The sequence below is a fragment of the Cololabis saira genome, chromosome 24 (genome assembly GCF_033807715.1).
Source record: "Cololabis saira isolate AMF1-May2022 chromosome 24, fColSai1.1, whole genome shotgun sequence".
Lineage (NCBI taxonomy): Eukaryota > Metazoa > Chordata > Actinopteri > Beloniformes > Belonidae > Cololabis > Cololabis saira.
Window position 1 is genome coordinate 8759779 of NC_084610.1, and position 19266 is coordinate 8779044.

Here is a 19266-nt window from a genome sequence, read left to right on the forward strand (position 1 = left end):
GCTGCAAAAACAGAGGAGGATGAGCAGCACAGGAAGATGCAGATGTTGATAACATGTTCAAGTGCACACATAAACGAGTAAGAGTACGTGATTAAAGCTTTGCTACACATTTAGATGTGCAAACATGACTCCTCCAACAATCATGATAGTTTTATTTTCTGTGTAGTGTCTATAAAAGTTGAAGAAAATCTGGACTGCAAAGATTAATTAATGTATTACAGACGGAAAATCAAAATTAACTTCCAAATGAGTCGCTCCCGCAGTTCAGCAGAGCGGCCACCAGAGGGCGCCAGAGGTGCTGCGTAAACCATGCAGCTCTTTTACAACAGACTCAGGTCAGACCTGTTTGTTTATTACACAGTCGTGTCCTCTTTGGAGCTCTCAGTCACACCTCATGAATGTCTCCACTTCAGTGCTGCAGTAACCTTAATACAATGCAGAAAATTAAATAAATAATCTGTGTCTGAAACAAAAAGCAGGCCAATGACATTTCGCAGCAGTGAAATAGCAATAATACTGAAAATAAATACCTTATTGGGTGCTTGTTGTGAATAACACCTTCATAGCAATAGCACCAGCCGAGGAAAAGAAAAAAAGGCACATTGGTTATGATTTTTATTAAATAATTTTTAATAAACTAAAACACAGTACAATTACACAACAGGATAACACTGAATGTAAATGTTTTCAGTCTGCATTACATGCACTCATTTCTGTATGACGAGAAAACAGCATCCTGTGATGGTTTTAAGGTGTGAAAAAGAGCAGAAGTGCACGGCAGCATCATGAGCACGCTCCGACCGACATTGCTCAATCAACCCCTTCATGCAGCAAGTGTGAAGACCTGCGGCCACGCAAGCGGGGGTCGCCTCGGGCCTTTTTTCTTTCCTTTTGTAAAAGGCTGCCAGTGCAGGAAAAGCCTCTCTCCCCCCACACTGCACAAAGCTGATATTCATCTTGAATTCAGCACGAACAGCCAAGGCACACGGCAAACCGCAAACACATTTTCAGCACAAAATACACAGGATATGTAAAAGACACACAAAACCCCCCCACACACACACACGCATGCGCCGTGTCTCATCACAGTGCACTGCAGTGACTTCAACCAGCAGAGGTTCAAATGACTGTCGGAAAATTCACACCAAAACTTCCACCATTTATTTAAAGACTCATAAACACATATTCTAAAATAAACAGCTAAATGACAGATCATTTGATAAAAAAAAAACGTTTTTAACCTGACAGACACACCGATATATATATATATATAAAACAAAGTAAAAATGACAGTTTGAAATCCATATGTGCTGTATTAATACATAACATAGTTTGAAAGCACATTTTGCATCGTACAAATACATGCTAAGAGTTTGAAATTATTCAAAATTCAGTTTGAAGTCACTGAAGCAAATTCAGGTATTTTCATGCGAACTTGTCATATACATGTAGATCAACAACATGACACGTTCATGTGCAAAAACCACGTTCTGAGTTGGTGCAGAGGCTCAGCAAATCAGTCAAGGCTTCAATCCAGGCGGATGGACTTCCTTTACATGGTTCAACAGAAGTTCACCACATGTACCGGTATTGATCCGCGAGCAGTAAGTTTGATAAATTAGTATCGCCGTGTTCAAAGAAAACACGTCTGGGTTGAACATTAAAGTTCCTACTTCTGGACCTGACTAGATCAGAGACCAGCAATCAGATGGGCATCAACAAAAGACAAAAACAATAAAAAAAATCAGTGAAGCAAGACATCCAGAAGTTGTTTCAAATAAAAGAAAATAAACACAATCTCAGGGGAATATGCCATTTTAAAAAACAGCATGTACGAACAAACATCAAAACCCATTGTGTCTCAGTGAAGGGAGTTAATCTGTGGAACAACTGTAAAGATGAAATGAAATCATGCAAATCACCAAGTAAGTTTAAACAAATCTTTAAAATCAATACTCTGTACGGATACAAAACGGAAATGGACACATGAACTGACAGCCAGTGACCAAAGTGCCGTGCTCAGCTGAACCACTTTTTCTTTTCTTTTATGCTTTTCTTTTAGAAGTTCTGTGAAATGAAGAAATTGTAAAAACAGAACATTAGAAGGGGTAGGACTAGAAAAGTATTTTGAAACTTCATCCTACACACTTTCAAACAGGAAATATTTATCTACATATAGATTTGTCTCTTTAATTTGCTTTGTTTTGCTTATGTTTTTTTTTGTTTTTTCGGTATATACATTTTATGTATTCTGATTATTTTTTTGTTTTTGTTTTAACCTGTTTGAATAAATAATTAAATGAAATGAATGAAATGAGTGCAAGGTGAATGCCTGTTGTTGGTTGTTGCAGTAAAATTAGTTTTTAATCATCAATTCTCACTAATTTCATTGATGGCGACTTGCTCGGTACGTTTTGTACCGCTGGATATCACTGCGAGTAGGTGGGTGTGGCTTGAAAGGCTAATTGTAGCACATTAATGTGAGCACCAGTGGTTAGCCGATGAGATGGAGCAAGGCTTCATCTGATGGTGAATTTCTGAAAAAAAAAAGGATGATAGAACTGAGTGGTAAACTGAGTTTGATTTAAGGATAATTCAATAGTTGAAGCAAATTAAAAGGAGTGTAAACTTTCATTAGGTACCAACGAATCAACATGACTCGAAGGAGCGGTGGAGCTATGTCAAAATAAATAGCTATTTTACTCCTACGGACAAACCGGGGGCAGCTTTAACTGTGCACATGTACAGAAAGTGTATAAAATAACTGTTTGGTTGCTACCTTGATGTTATAAGTCCATAAGTGTAGACTTCTGTCAACAGCCATGAGAGTTCATGGCATCTGCTTCCTCTAAAAATTCAAGTGCTGATTCATTTCTGGGGAAATACTTCTGACTCTTGGACTTTGGACACATGGCGTTATGAGTCTAAGTTAGACTCATAATGCATAGACTGTCTAAGTGAACAGAACTGTGACTGGAAATTGTCCAGATTTAAAAAAGCAAAGTGGGATAGTCTGCTGCTGCTGCTGCTGCTGCTGATGGGAGAAACTGGGGTTCTGTCCAAAGTCCTCTCATCCAAATGAGGCTGCGTGGACCAAAGTGCAGGTGAGGAACATCAGTGGGCGTCTTTGTGCAGGTTTCTTTGTAAATTGAAACCTGCGGTCTCAAAAACCAAGATGAGACTGAGTCTAGGCTTCAAAGACTCAAATAAACCAAGCGGTGACATCACGGTGGCCACACACTGTGAGAAAATATACCCACTTTATCAGTTCAGTTTGAAAAGTCTTCTTTTTTAATCTTTGAGAAAAACAAGTAATACTGCGGAAACATTAATATAATCTATATATATATATATATATATATATATATATATATATATATATATATATATATATATATATATATATACCTACTGTAAAAAATAGTAAAACAAAAGAAAAAAGCAATCCATTTATGTAAATTTTGCTTTAAAAAACTATTTATATGTTTTTACATCCGTAGCTTGCTGTATGATATATTGTGTTTGTTTTTTTGAAGCACTTTGGTTTTAAATGCTATATAAATAAAGTTGACTGTACTTGACATCTTGACTTTGTTAAAAAAGACACGAAAACTGTAAAAAAAAAAAATCTACAAAAAATGAACTTCTTCTCTATATGTCACAAAGTAAACATTGTTCTCCTGAGCCTTTGGTCTCATTCAAGTTGCAGTTTCATTACGTTTATCTTTAACTTGTTAAAGCCCCCGGTACAGGGGGCGTAAGCCTGAGATCCGGCAGGGCGTAAACTATTCTAACATTTCTAAAATTGGTGACAAGCAAAATATAACTTAGGGGCCAGTTGGAAAAAAAATGAAAAAGAAAAGTGTCGCTGGACCAAAACCCATCTTTTAGCACATTAAAAAATGCTGGCGTGGTCTCTGCGTTTCCCTGTAGTAGTTTTAACACGTTGTGTCATTAACGCCTCATAAAATGAAATAATCTTTTGAAACAGCGTCATAAATCAGGGTACAATGACACAATGTGATGACTCCTCACATGGTCTGGTGACGTCACAGGCGTCACGCCCTCTGGGGCTTCGGGACTTTCTTCCTGGGCTGAGGAAGAGGAGGGGGGTGCTCGTCTTCGACAGGATGAGCTGGTAGAGGGCCCTGAGAGGAGCGGAAAATAGAGTCAGACCAAAAACCACACTGAAGTCAAACTATTCAGATCCACATGACGCAATGTGACCTATGTAGACTATGGGCCAATCCCAATGTTCACCCTACTCACTACCACTAACCCCTTACTCACTACCACTAGCCCTCAAAATGAAGCCACAAGGCGTAGGGCTTTGTAATCTTCCCTAGGGATTGGGACACCACTTGCTACGTCACTGTGTGGTTTACGTTCGGGTACGTAAGCGACTGCGTAGTTATGTTTGCACATACGTCACACCGTATCAGGAAGCCTAGAGATAAAAGCTGTTTTAAATTCCGCCGTAGCGCTGTTAATATGCCACTTTATTAAGTTTTAATATTTTTTCAGGCGTAAAAGTAACCGTTAAGATCCCCCACCTGGGCTCAGTTTATCCAAATAACGCCTGTTAAGAAATTTGATCCGATGTTTTCGGGATGAAAACAGCCTGCCGGCTCGGGAGCTGATTTATGGTTCCTCGTTAAATCAACGCAGGGCCTACAGCGTAGGGTACGGCGTAGGCTCTGCGTTGGTGTAACGCGTTGGTGTAACGCGGAACCATAAATCAGCCTTTATTCTGGCGAGATCTGAAAAAACTTTGCAACAATGGGCAAGCGAGTGATTATGTACATTCACTGAGTGAATATTATGAAAGTAAAATATATATTTCTTGCTAGAAATGTAATCAAAATGCATTTTTATGCAGAAACTAACTCAAAATATTGATTTATTTCACTAAAAATGAGAAATGTCCGCCATGTTTTTTTGTTTGATTCAGTCTGCAAATGATGACGTAAAGCATTCTGGGAAAATGTCTCTAGCCCTCGGTTGGCGAGTCAGCACCTGAAATCCCTAGCTGTGAAGGACTAGACCAGCGGTCGGCAACCCAACATGTTGAAAGAGCCATATTGGACCAAAAACACAAAAAACTAATATTTCTGGAGCCGCAAATCTTGTATAAGCCTTAGAATGAAGACAACACACGCGGCATGTTTTTATATTAATTATAACTGGGGGAAGATTTTTTTTTTATTATGCACTTCGAGAAAAAAGTGGAAATGTCGAGAAAAAAGTAAAAATGTCGAGAAAAAAGTTGAAATGTTGAGAAAAAAGTAAAAATGTCAGAAAAGTCAAAATGTCGAGAAAAAAGTCAAAATGTTGAGAAAAAAGTAAAAATGTCAAGAAAAAAGTAAAAATGTCGAGAAAAAAGTAAAAATGTCGAGAAAAAAGTAAAAATGTCGAAAAAAAGTAAAAATGTCGAAAAAAAGTAAAAATGTAGAGAAAAAAGTTGAAATGTTGAGAAAAAAGTCGAAATGTTGAGAAAAAAGTCGAAATGTTGAGGAAAAAGTCAAAATTTCGAGAAAAAAGTCGAAATGTCGAGATTAAAAAGGAAAGGAAAAAAGAAAAGAGAAAAAAAGGAAAAAAAAGAAAAAAGGAAAAATAGAAGAAAAAAGAAAAAGAAGAAAAAAGAGAAAATAAGGAAAAAAGAAAAATAGAAGAAAAAAGAAAAATAGAAGAAAAATAGGAAAAAAAGAAGAAAAAAAAGGGAAAAAAAGGTCAAACATTTTTGAAAAAGCTCCAGGAGCCACTATGGCGGCGCTAAAGAGCTGCATGCAGCTCTAGAGCCGCGGGTTGCCGACCCCTGGACTAGATTCATACACACTAGCCCTCGTTATGCCCACTACCCCTACATGCAAAGAGGAATTGGGACACCACTACCCTCACGGGAATGCACAAAATTTAGGGGTAGGGCTAAAAAGTAAGGCTAGGGGGAGTATTGGGACTGGCCCTATGTCTGCTTGGCGAGAGGCCTGCAGGCTCCTACCCGTACGGTTTGTCTGGGCGCCGGGCTCGGGTCAACTCCGGGCGGGTTGGGAGCTTTGGGACGCTGGGTTCGGGAGCGGTTTTGGCGCGGGCCGGTGTGGCCAGCCGTGTCGTGATGGGGCTGGTGAAACGGTTGATTGTTGGGAGGATGATGAGGATGGTTGTGGGCGTGAGGAGGATGTTGATTCTGGTGATGTTGCTGGTCGGGACAGCCCAAGTTTAAACGGAACTCCTCTTCATCTGATGAGGAAATAAAAGAATCAGCACATTCATCACCCACTGTTTTTATAAGAATTTGAATACCTTAAAAAGTCAGTGATATTGGGGGAGGAGCATGATCTTGACTCATCCCTATATGAGGAATCAAATTTACTTCAACATGTGTATTATTGATGCTGCATTATGTTTTTAATCATGTGGGCCGTAGGAAACTGCTGCAAATAGCCACACATTTCAACTTATTTCACACTTAGACCATTCTTGGATGTGTGAACTTGTCAGTCCTGACAATGCTGTTAGCTTTTATGCTGCTTGTTGGTTGTATTTAAATAAGCATCATGCCTCCCAGTCAGAAAGAGCAGTCCAGTCTCAAAACTGCAAAGACCTCAAAGCTCAACGGAACAAATTGTCAGAAACATTACTAAAACTAGGTTTTCAGTCTCTGATAACAGGATGTCCAAGTGGAAATAATGGAGGGCATAGACATTTCCACATAGTAAAGGTTTCTTGACTGTTTCAAATATTCAATTTTATGCAAACTCAAATGTATTACATCATGGAAATAATTGTTAATTCAAACAATTTCAAACAGAAAATAATATAAAGAATAATAATAAATAAAGAAACCCCAAATTTCCTCTGGAAATGTAAAGGAAAAGGAGCTCTGACAGGAAACTAAGTAGGTGTAGCCTCCAGCCTTCGTTGAACAAAACCAAATCTAGACTTGATTGTGTGCAAAAGCCACCAATGTTGGTTTTTGTGACATTAAATATAACTCCTTCTTATTCCCTAAAGCAGGAATTATTAATTAAATATGTTTTAACATTTGAATGATATTAGTTAAGTAGTCCCAACATTGAGCCTTGTGGTGCTCCACAGGTTTCTTCACTGTTGGATAAAAATAACGGGAAGGCGTAAGAGAAACTAGCAAGATCTAGAAGTTGATCCATCAGATTTTACCATGTGTTGTAAGTTGTAATGAAAAAAGAAATTAAAAAAAGAAAATTACCTTTCAGGTGCATGCGGCTTTTCCGTTTGGCCCGGATACAGCAAATAATGACGAGTACAATCAGCAGCAAAACGATACCTGAAGAGGATGATGACATGTTGTACAAGATTAGCAGATTACAACAATTTCATGAGGAATTAATTACATGTAAAATATTACAAATGTTAAAAATATCAGAAAAAATCTTACAACGTACCTCCTCCTCCTCCAACAAAAATCCAGATACTAATTCCAAAGACTTCCTCTGGAAAAATAAATGCTTAAAGAGAAAACACAAGGAGAAGAAATATGATCCCAGAACTATAGGTGTTTTTTCTTCTTACGTCAAGGATTTTTATGCATGGACAAATATTTTCCAGGACCTCGCCGTACCACAATGCAACGCCTGTGGCTTTCATCGTGCTCCGAACTTATGCAAAACCTGTTTCAACGTATGCCAGCAAAAGTTGTGACAGGCCCTTTAACAGCTTCCAATAACCAACCTGCTGATCCAGGTTGAAAAAAACTACAGTATGACAATCTTCTGTAACTACTCAAATTGTACGTTTTTCACTGTTGCAAAAGTCATAATTAGTCATTTGACCATCCCGGTAAAAGAAGCCCGTGGCTGTGGATGCTAGTGGCTTTTACTCACTTGAATCAATGAAGCAGGTTTGTGTCAGAGAGGAACTGGTTTTAGAGGAAACTTGATTAGAAACTTTGCAGGAGAAACTGTCTTTTTCAACATCTTGGGCTATCCGGGTTAGAGTCGGTAGTGTGTCCTTTTCAGACACATTGTTCTTGAGCCACTGGGTCTTTAGATCTTTGTCTCCCTATGGGGAAAAGAGAAGCGATAACTGAACTTCTGAAGGCTTGTCGTGGGCTGGGACGTTACGCAGGCTCCAAACACACCGCGAGAACAAAGATGAGGTTTTCATTTGCTCTTACCTGACCAGGAGTGCAGGTAAATTTCACAAAATCTGGTTTTACACACTCCATTTTCAGTGTTGGCTTTTTCACAGGGTCTGATAAGATTCAACGAGGACAGAATTGTACACTTGTAATAAAACCTTTTGATGCTACAATGATGCTGTAGGTTTCACAGATTCAGATACTTGAAGAAAACACACAGCAGAGGTCCATGACTAAACTTAAAGACTGCTAAGGACATATATGGACGAGGAATAAAGTTTATCAAGCAATTATTTTGGTTTCAGTCACTCACCCTGTATACATACACGTATCCCCCCTGAGGAGTATATTGATGTTCCATCTTGTCCAAAAACATCAGCTTTATAGGTTCCTTCTTGCTGCAGACCCTTTAGAACGAGGGACCCTGTTTTATCAACGTCGTCCTTATTCCCTGTGATGATGGTCGGTCCTTTCTTGTAGAAGATTATCGCCTGGCTTTGGTGCCATTGCAACTTGTAGATTGAAGGGATAGATTTTCCCAGAGGCACGGTGACACTTTTGCCTCTTTCTGCATAGACTTTGCAGTCGCCGGCAGACTCTTTGAATTAGAAAGAAATGTTGAGAGTTACAAAAAGGAAAAAAGACCAATTTCTTAAACCTGATGGTGAAATTCAACATCATTTCTGTAAGATAACAGGTTTTATTTCTGAATATTAAAAGCAGCATTCTGCACTTATAACCAGCCAAGATCTGTTATTAGATATAAGAGGTGTAAACGTGTTGAGGGTTTTAAGTAAGAACAGAATATACTGTATGTTTGCAACAAAATGTTAAAAACAAATTGCTATTTAAGCCTAATTTTATATATGAATCAAAGTATGAAAAAAGGTTTGTTGGTGCAGGTTATAAATCCATAGAAATCGACTACGGATGCACAAACAACAGTTTCTCATCAGTTTTGAAGAAAAACATAGTGAATTACCAAGTGGATGGAAAATGTATGGGATCACAAAGGGTCAAATACAAAAAAATAAATAAAAAATGAAAGACTCCTTTCGAAAGTCGTTCTCAGGAACTGTTTTATTTTCTGGGAAGTGAACCCTCGTGGATGCCTCACTGCATGAGTCATTAAAGCCAGCATTGTCTTGTTTCTATATGATGATAAATAGTAGTCAGGACTTGGTGAATGTTGTACTCGGTTTAGTTTATAGTTTAGTTTATTGTGTTGCATAGTTTTAAAGATATACAAGAAAATATCAAATATAAATACTATACGGTGCAGGAAGAGGCAAAAAAACCCAATGGGCTTATTTGAAGCCTCCACCGAAGTTATTAAAATGTCACATGTGTTAAAGAACACAAGATTAACATACAAAAACAAAAAGTATAACTACACAAAAGTGATGACAAACTAATAATGCAATATATAAATAATAAAGAATAAAGACAAAAACATAAGTGTGTGTGAGCGTGCATGGGGTATTGTTTTTACAACTTGTATTGACTCCTGAGCAAATAAGAATAATGGTAGAAATGATCATGTCACTATGAGTGAAACACACAAAAAAACAAAAAAAAAACATGGATACATGTACAACATTACATCAGCAGTCAAGTTCCTTCAAACACTTTTTATAACATTTCAAAGAGGAAGAGCTCTTTGCCAGGTGGGAAAAATCATTCCAAACTTTAGTCCCTAAATCTCACCGAACATTGACCTCTGCAAGTGAGAAATTTAGGAGGAGGAAGATCTGAGGATTGTCGAGATGAATAAGAATGAACCTGTGAATTTGATTTAAAGTAAGTCTTGAACTGTCCAGGAATATTCCCTTCACTTGAATCATTATCTTATAAATAAAAACGCATATCTGAAAAATATTGATATCATAAATAGTAAGAATCTGGAGTTTGTGAAATAAAGGAGTAGATGAAGCGTGTGACTCTGATTGAGTTGCAATCCTAACAAAACGTTTCTGTAGGACCAGAATTTTGTGAAGATTTGTAGGAAAAGTATTTGCCCAAAATATATTACAATATGAGAGATAAGGATAAATTCAACTATAATAAAGTGTAAGGAGACAACTCGTCATGACAAGATGACTAACACGCCTTATAAGGCCAATGGATTTATTGATTTTTTTGGTAACTCAGTCAATTTGTTCTCTCCAACTCAAACTCTCATCAACAATAATACCCAGGAATCTTGGAGTTGACACCTGAGGCATATTAACAGACAAAATTTTGCATGAATCCTTAGGGTATGATTTTTGCCACTAAAAATTATGAAATTTGATTTCTTTATATTCAAGGATAGCTTATTTAATCTGAACCACATCAGTGGGACGCTGCTCAAGAAGGCAGCTTCAGACTTCCTCTAAAACTCATCGGTGTTGCCTGAATGAAACCAGGAGGTAAAGGCTCTCAGTCTCAGAGGTCCAACCTGACAATCCCCGGCCCTTGAGGGGGACTGAGCATTATCATCACGCTGGTTCTGAATCAGTTCAATCCTCGTGTCCGGCAGGGGGAGGACATCACGAGTGGAAAGAGTCGAGAAGAAGCTGACTTTTGAACGCGGCTAAAGATACGTCACATATTCAAATATCTACAGGAGCTTTTTAATAGCCAGGCTTGGTGTAACTATAGCAACCATCTATCCTAGCAGCTGTCTGCGATGTTGAAGCAAAACCGAATATGATGGTTGCTGATGTTTCTGAAACACATCTTATGTGTGTTAAACCAACGCGTTGGTTGAAATCACGACTGTGACTGGTGTTTTCTAGAGATAGCTGCTCTCCGGTTTTACTGGAACTGTTTTCAGTCCAATAATCTTAGACTGGAACATAGTCCTCATGTCTTTTGGCCTAGTTTCAGTCCTGCCGACACGAGGTCATGAGGCTGTGCGTTCAGCTGCCACGTACTTGCAGCACTGCCAAAGCAAATCACATTAGTTTCCTCAGGTGTTAATACAGAAATAAAAGCAGAAGCTGCATTCAAATTAGGAGGCAGCATGTATTAGGGTTTGTGTTTGTTTATTTCAAAGTAAAAAAAAAAAATTAAACAAAATATTCCTATGATATGATTTTTCAGTTTCGGTTTTATTATTTCATGTGACACCCACATGTGCTCTCACAGCACCCTGTGGAGCAAATCCATGAAAAAAACACCAAAACAACACATGAAGATGTTGTTTTTCTTGAAATCTAAAAGTGGAAGCAAATTGATGAGATTCATGATGTTTTAAGAGCTGAGGAGCAGCAGCAAGTGTCAGGTCGACTTTCATCTTATTACCTCTCAAAATGACTTTTTCTCCTTGTATACGTGATCTAAATGTCAGAGCGATTCACAGCTTCTTTCCTGTTCCAGTCCATATATTGGATTCTTTTTTATTTTTTCTTACATGTTTTACAGAGAAAAAACTGCCATTAAATATAATCTTCATTAAAAAGATTATGTTTTCAAATTTGAGGGAGTTCCTTAGTTTCCCTTTCACTCAGGAAATGTTATTTTCATGAATATAAAACTACATTAGGTTTTATTTTTATAATCACATAGAGCACATAAAGTGTTTACCGTATTTTCTGGACTATAAGCCGCTATTTTTTTCATAGATTTTCAACCATGCGGCTTATACAAAGGTGCGGCTATTCTGTGGATTTTTCTTCCACCGCTCGGGGCGCTCTAACCGGAATTAGAATCAAAACTAAGACAAAATAAATGCAAAGAACAATACACTACTACTTCTTTAGCAGATAGAAGTAGGTAGAAGCAGATTTCAAACAGATAAATAAATACCGTTATTTTCTCTTGGTTCTGTCCCGTTTTAATCAGCAAAGTTGCTGCCGTGTTAAAAGACACTGGCCCGGTTTCCCAGATCAGTTAAGTAGTTCTTAACAGCGAAAGACTTCTTTCACAGGCTCCTTAAGATGGTTTGAAAGAAGTCTTTCGCTGTTAAGAACTACTTAACTGATCTGGGAAACCGGGCCACTGTTAGTAAAGGATCTATTTAGGTACATGTACATCATTTACGGTTCAAAATCGTTCTGTACATGTAGTAAATATCTAATCTAACAACAAATATCTGCGGCTTGCATATCTTTTTTTTTAAATAGAGCGGATGCGGCTTATATATCTTTTTTTCATTATTTTTTTTAAAAATAGAGCGGCTTGTATGCAGGTGCGGCATATAGTCCAGAAAATACGGTATATTATTCCTGTGTCTTAATAACAGTAAAAAAAAAAGGAGTAAAGTATTTTGTGCAGTTTTTTTTTCATCAATCACAAAAAAATAAATGCAAAAATACTATATTTAGGAGTACAAATATTTTTAACCAAGATCAGCTCTTTCAGGCCTTTTTTGTATAATTGTATATACGATATTTTATTCAGAGCCGTCATTTTTTCTACTTCATACTGCTGCACCTTCAGTTCTTTAATTGTATACATGTCAATAAGTGCCACATTTGTTTATTTACTGCTAGATATTCTTTAAATCTAAAGAGCGAAATAACCGGAGTCAAATTCCTTGTTGGACAATGTTCGAACCTGGCCAATAAAGATGATTCTGATTCTGATAAATGAAGGGGGTGATGGTTCTGGTGTTCATGACTGGCTTTCAGTCCACGGACATCTTAGTGCTCGAAAATCATCAACAAGGTGCAGTTGAACCAAACGTTTGGATCAGAAAGCCCCGGTGAGGTCAACAACATCTGAAAGACCCCAAAAGATCCCTAACAATAAGTGGATTACTGCATCAGCCTTTGCTTGAAGAAGAAAAATGCCATCACGAGGTCAACAGAAGTCAGGAAAGGGATGTGCATCACAAATCAACATCCACAATCGAAAGACTCCTTCATGAAGAGGATTTACAACCAGCTCTAGACCCTTGGTAACATTCATGAACAGGAAGACAGAAAACATCTTGAAAAGGTGTTTTCCAAACTCTGAACACGTTCAACCAAATGCTACAAAACTGAAAGGACAGCAGTTCCCACTGCAGATGGATAATGACCCTAAACATGCTGGGAAAAAGCAGCTCAAGAGCTTTTAAAGGAAAAGAAGTGGAGTCTTTTTCAGTGGCCAAGTCAGTCAACTGATTTCAACCCCACAAATCAGCTTTTCAGTTCCTGAAGACAAATTGAAGGCAGACAAACGATAATATAATAATACTTACAAACGATAAGGCATCAGACCTGGAAAGCATCTCCAGGGATTTGGGCAAGAATTTTCACTCAAGCATTAAAAATTACAGTTATACATAGAAATATGTCCAAATACCTGTGACACTGTAATTCCTTAAATAATAAATGTCATATTTTAAAGAAACCCTTTAAAATAAATCTGAAAGTCTGGATCTCATAAAATGTTTTCTAAATACTTCTGAACCAGACTGAGTTAATATGTCGAATTGAAAACCATTTTCCTTTTGTGACCCCGTAAAAATAAATGTTACATCCACAAAACTAAACTTAAAAATGCTTTATAAAATGTACGTTTTCAGCATTTTCATTTTTCCAGCAAAATATCTTCAAGTATTAGTCAGATTTCTGCTTTCATGTTTCACATTTGTCTGTGACGGCTGTGTGAGTATGTAGTGGTGTGCAGGTCTCCTCCGCCTTGCTGCTTTTGCAGAGCTTCCTGTTTGTCAACGCATCAGCTCCGTCTGCACTTTTATCTGCAGGTAACATTCACACACAATCCGTGTTTTTTCTTTCTTTTGTCTCACTCTGATGCATTTTTGGTGCACATTTCATCTCACAGGGTTGCAAAAATCATATCATGATTCATATAAACCTCCTTGTAAAAGTAAGAACTACAATCTGGGCAATAAAAAATATATGCAGAAATGATTTTAAACTAAATCTGGTCCAATAAACCGAAATATCCAGTCTGTTTCACATCATCAAACCTCACTGGGAACTGAAATCTAATTACTGCCTCTTTATGCACCAGAACTGAAACATGAGGGCGCTTAGGTGTTTTGTTGGTTCTCATTTGGTGCCAATGTGTTAGACAATTAAACTTAACTAACACAGAAACAACATTTAACTTAAAGCTTCTCCATTAAAACATGAACAAGTGAACTTTTGATGGTAAATTTTCAGATTTAAAGGTTAATTCATTCTTTTTTTTTATCATTTCATTAACTAAGACCTCCATGCCGTGTCATTTTAACATCTTTTATCAAATTGTGCACAGATTTCTAAAATCAGCCTCTAAAAACAGACAGTAGATGTTAAGAACCCACCAGCTCCAGTTCAAGGACCCAAACCTACAATTAACCTTCACCTGAACTGTATTATAAAAGCCTCATACTAGACCTCATTAGTGACATTTACTGACAGAAAACAGAATAAGGTGTTTGGTGATCAGTACCTGTTGAGGGGATGAGAGAGCAGCCGAGGAGAAACAAGGTGACGGTGGAGACAGAAGCCATCTTCATCTTCACTCTCCTGACATTCGGCTCAGAAGAAGAACTTTCCATTTTATCGAGGGTTATTTCCTGTCAGAACACATACCCTTCAGTGTCTGTGCATGTCTTGGTACGTGTGTGTGTGTGTGCGCGTTTGAACTTATGGTTTTGAAAGGAAGTGATCCAAGGTGCCCCATCTACTTTCAAAGCCAAAGAACAAAGCAATTGCTACAAAAGCCATATTTAGAACACAGAAACGTGCTTCTTCATCTACCTTCTACTAAATATAAATATTATCTGTGATCTCCAGCACACATCACTGCATAAACTCCTTTCTGCGTAACAGAGGAAAACTATTCAAGACGATTTTGCTAATTTAAAAAATTGTAGGCGAGAAATTTTTTCTTACCCCACAGAGAAATAATTTTTTACTTAAAATGAGACAATTTTGACTAGATTTATTGAATATTATGCTTATTTTCAAAGCAGCTGTTTTTGCAGTGTAACCAACAGAAAATGCAATAAAAATGATAAAAAATTAAAACAAAAAAATCCACAATAAATAGTTATCAGATAACTTGTTTTTAGACTTTAAGATATACATTTGCAGCTTTTAACAACATCAGATGGTTTACTTGAATAAATTACCAAAATTTATTTTCTTTAAGAAGGCAAGTATTTCAACGCTTTTTTAGATTCCTGTAAATAAAACTTGATTTATTGTAAATACGATACTCTGACTGTTCAGAGCTGAAATGGTGCATCTCATCTTACCAGTGAGGAAGTATCAGGAAGAGTGTCAGAGGAGCAGCATCGCGGCGCTCTGCGCTGAGTCTAACTGAGTCTAACTGAGTCTCCGTCTGTCTCTGAGTGGGATCCGGTAAATCTGTCCAACCACCAGAAGTGATCTCATACTTTACAAAGCAACAAGAGTATCAGCTGTGATTTCATCATGTTGAGTTTTCTTGACCTCACATACCCAAGAACCGGAAGAAGAAAGAAAAACAAGCAGTTCTGTGTTGTAATGGTGTGAAAATGAAGATAAAGATAATTTTTTTAAATATGGGGATTTTTCTAAGACAGTGAGGCATCTTAGTAGTGTTTTTATTCACCTGAACATAAACTAAATAGTATAATTGTTTTTCACAGACAGATGAAGATCTGGATTTTCACTTTTTTAAACCTCTTTAGTCAACAACAGACATCTGAGAACGGATGAGACTAGTTGTCGGGGTTTTGGCAGAGGAGCGTTGCCCCATTCTTGTCTGATTTAAGATTTGAGCTCCGTATTTCCTTCTTGTGCCTCCTTGTAGTTTCCTTTCCAGATGTGCAATTTTCCAGCTCTACAAGTCCCAACACACATGTACACCACCAAAGATGCAGGACTTAGAACTGAGCAACGATAAACATCTGGGCGGTCCGCTCCAGAAAAAACAAGGTATTTTAAATGTCGATTAATCTGACTTCAGAACCGTTTTCCATGTTGACTTAATCCATGATAAATGAGCTTTGACCCAGTCAAGGTGGTGGCTGCATCATCTACATTTGTTCTCTGGATGAAGGAGCTCCTGCATGATGAACTTTCCAGGAATTATCCCAGGTCCCTGCAGTGATTTACATTACAGACTCATGTCTGAGCCAGCTAAAGAGCCGAAAATCACGAGCATTCAGGGCTGAGCTTCAGCCTTGAGATTTCTCCACTCTTTGGAATCTTGTTGGAGATAAACTTTCTCTTAATCACATTGTATAATGTTGATTATGTGACAATTTTATGCTCCGGCACATTATTCTGAAACGGTTTTACGACTCAGATGCAGTTTATTGGAGATCGTCGAGCCTGAGACATAATCTGTCCAAAGAAAGGCCCAAAGAAGATTCTGGCAAACCATCAGGAGGTTCAGGGGGGAAAGCAGAGGTTCACCAACACATTATATAGTGAGGGTGGTGTGCTGTATTGGCTCTAATGGGGATGCCGTTAGATGGGGGAAGGGAAACTTCCAGGATCTTCTCCATCCCACCAACACTTCCAATTAGGAAGTCCAACTAGTCGACATGTGGCTGGTAGACTCGGAGAAGACATTTGACCGTGTTCCTCTGGGTGTCCTTTAGGGGGTTGCTCCAGGAGTAAGGGGTACCAGGTCTGTTGTTATGGGCTATTCAGTCCCTGTGTGAACTGAGTGATAGTTGCACTCATTGTTTGGTTCTGTCAGGCCCCGTTTCCACATAGCCGGGTATTTACAAAAACGGATATTTCCCCCTCTACGTTTTGAAAAATGTCATCGTTTACACGAGATCGTTTTCAAAATCTCTTCGTTTACACTAATCCGCATAAATACGCTGTTAACGTCATGCCAGCCAATCAGAATCCTAGAAAAAACATCAACAAATGACACGTGTAACTTCCAGTTAAGGCTGATTTATGGTTCCGCGTTACACCAACGCAGAGCCTACGGCGTAGGGTACGTGGCGACGCACACCGTACGGCGTAGGTTACGCGGCGACGCACACCGTACGGCGCGCATCGCCGCGTACCCTACGCCGTAGGCTACGCCGTCGATTTAACGCGGGACCATAATTCAGGCTTTACTTCCAAGACGGAACGAGAGCCTTTCGTTTGGAGTGACAGAGAAGTGGAGTTACTTTTAAGTGTGACTTTAGAATATAAAACAGGTAAAATACAGGAAAATATTGACGGTGGCCAAACAAATTGTAAACACAGGTCGCACACATGACGCTGGTGACGTTTCTGTCGCATAATGTGACATTCTGAAGCCTAAATCTCCGTTTTCCTCTGTTTAGACGCAAACGTGAAAACTGAGTTTTTGAAAATCTCCACTTTGGCCGGAGTTTTCAGAAATTATCGTTTTTGGTGACTTTGAGCTCTGTTTTCGTGTAAACGAACGGCCAAAACGCATGAAAACGCCTCTGTTTTTGCTCCGTGTAAACGGGGCCTCAGAGAGATCTTCAGCTCTCGCTGAAGCGCTTTGCAGCCGAGTGTGAAGCAGCAGGGGTGAGAATCAGCACCTCCAAATCTGGGACCATCAGTCGGAAAGGGGTGGGACAAGGGTCTGCCTCAAGTGGAGGAGTTTAATGGCGCTTTTCCACTAGTAGCTACCTACTCACCCCGACTCGACTCGACTCAACTTGCCCTTGTTTCTTTTCCACACCCGGATCAGAAGTAGGCGGCTTGGAGCGAAGCTGCTGTGACGTACTCGATTGTGCGACACAGTTTGTCTTGGTACTGAAAAGTCCGTTCGTGGCCCTGAGCACACATGGACTGAGAAAGCTCCTGATATATTTTCTCATTCCTCGTCTCCCCATCTACCTCTCTCTGAATATTTTCCTCGGCCACCGGGTTTAAGAATGTCTCTATCTCGGAATCAGACCACGGAGCAGACTTTTGTGCTGCCGTTGTTCTTCGAATAAAATGAACAAGAAGCGGCGAGTCTCTCTTGAAATGATGTCACATCCTGACTCAGACATCTGATTGGCCAACCACCAGACCAATCGGTGGCATGTACTGTAGTGTGATGACGTCAGATACAGCCGACTCAGCTGCTTAGAACCTCGGCAGATTAGTTACAGAAAAGTATCTACTTGGCACATTAGACCCCTAGTGGAAAAGAACCAAACTGAGGCGAGTGGAGTCGGGATGAGTAGGTACTAGTGGAAAAGCACCATGACAGTCTTCGGGTCTTAGGCCCCGTTTACACGGGGCAAAAACGGAGGCGTTTTGGCCGTTCGTTTACACGAAAACGGAGGTCAAAGCCCCCAAAAACGATCATTTCTGAAAACTCCGGCCAAAGTGGAGATTTTCAAAAACTCTGTTTTCACGTTTGCGTCTAGAAACAGAGAAAACGGAGGAAAACGGAAATTTACGTCACATTATGCGACAGAAACGTCACCAGCAGCATCATGAGTGCAACCTGTGTTTACAATTAGTTTGGCCACCATCAATATTTCTTTTATTTTACCTGTTTTAAATTCTCTCAGACTCTCGTTCCGTCTTGGAAGTAAAGCCTGAATTATGGTCCTGCGTTAAATCGACGCAGAGCCTACGGCGTAGGGTACGCGTTGGTGTAACGCGTAACCATAAATCAGCCTTAACTGCAAGTTACACGTGTCATTTGTTGATGTTTTTTCCAGGATTCTGATTGGCTGGCATGACGTTAACAGCGTTTTCATGCGGGTCCGTGTAAACGAGGATATTTTTGAAAACGTAGAGGGGAAAATATCCGTTTTTGTAAATACCCGGCTACGTGTAAACGTGGCCTTATTCACGGGTGATGGGAGAGTGGAGCGGTGAGATCGACAGACGTCTACGGTAACGTAGACCCCCAACGGTCTGTTGTGGTAAAGAGAAGGCTGAGCCAGAAGGAAAGGCTCTCTGTTTCACAATCGACCTACATTCCCACTCTCATCTATCATCACGGATTAATATGGGTAGTACTCAACAGAATAAGATGTCAGATTCCAGCAGCTGATATGAGTTTCTTCCGTCAGGTCAGGTGGCTGGAATCTCCTGCGATAAGGGTGTTCAATCCTCCACGAGGGACTCAGAGTAGAGTAAAAACTTAAAACAGTACAATGTTTTCACTGGACTTTTGCTTGAGTGATGCTGTAACTGTCACATAACTGGTGATGCATTTAAGGCCTGAATTGTTGCGTTGTCGTACAACATACAGCTGCACTCAAGTCAAAGAGAAGTTGTTTTACCATCAATCATTTATCACTTTGCTTT

At 39.0% G+C, this 19266-nt stretch overlaps 1 protein-coding gene across 1 annotated transcript; it reads right to left on the reverse strand.

Annotated features, from left to right (window-relative positions):
• Nucleotides 1-609: 609 nt before the first annotated feature.
• Nucleotides 610-15352, reverse strand: LOC133425203 (uncharacterized). The gene is made up of 10 exons (XM_061715917.1): nt 15300-15352; nt 14489-14615; nt 8430-8714; nt 8153-8229; nt 7860-8037; nt 7422-7484; nt 7226-7303; nt 5999-6237; nt 4036-4148; nt 610-2537 (listed from the first exon to the last, which is right to left on the reverse strand). Exons 2-9 carry the CDS (start codon nt 14595-14597, stop codon nt 4059-4061), a joined length of 1119 nt encoding a protein of 372 aa, XP_061571901.1. The 5' UTR covers nt 14598-14615; nt 15300-15352; the 3' UTR covers nt 610-2537; nt 4036-4058.
• Between the last annotated feature and the right edge of the window lie 3914 nt (nt 15353-19266).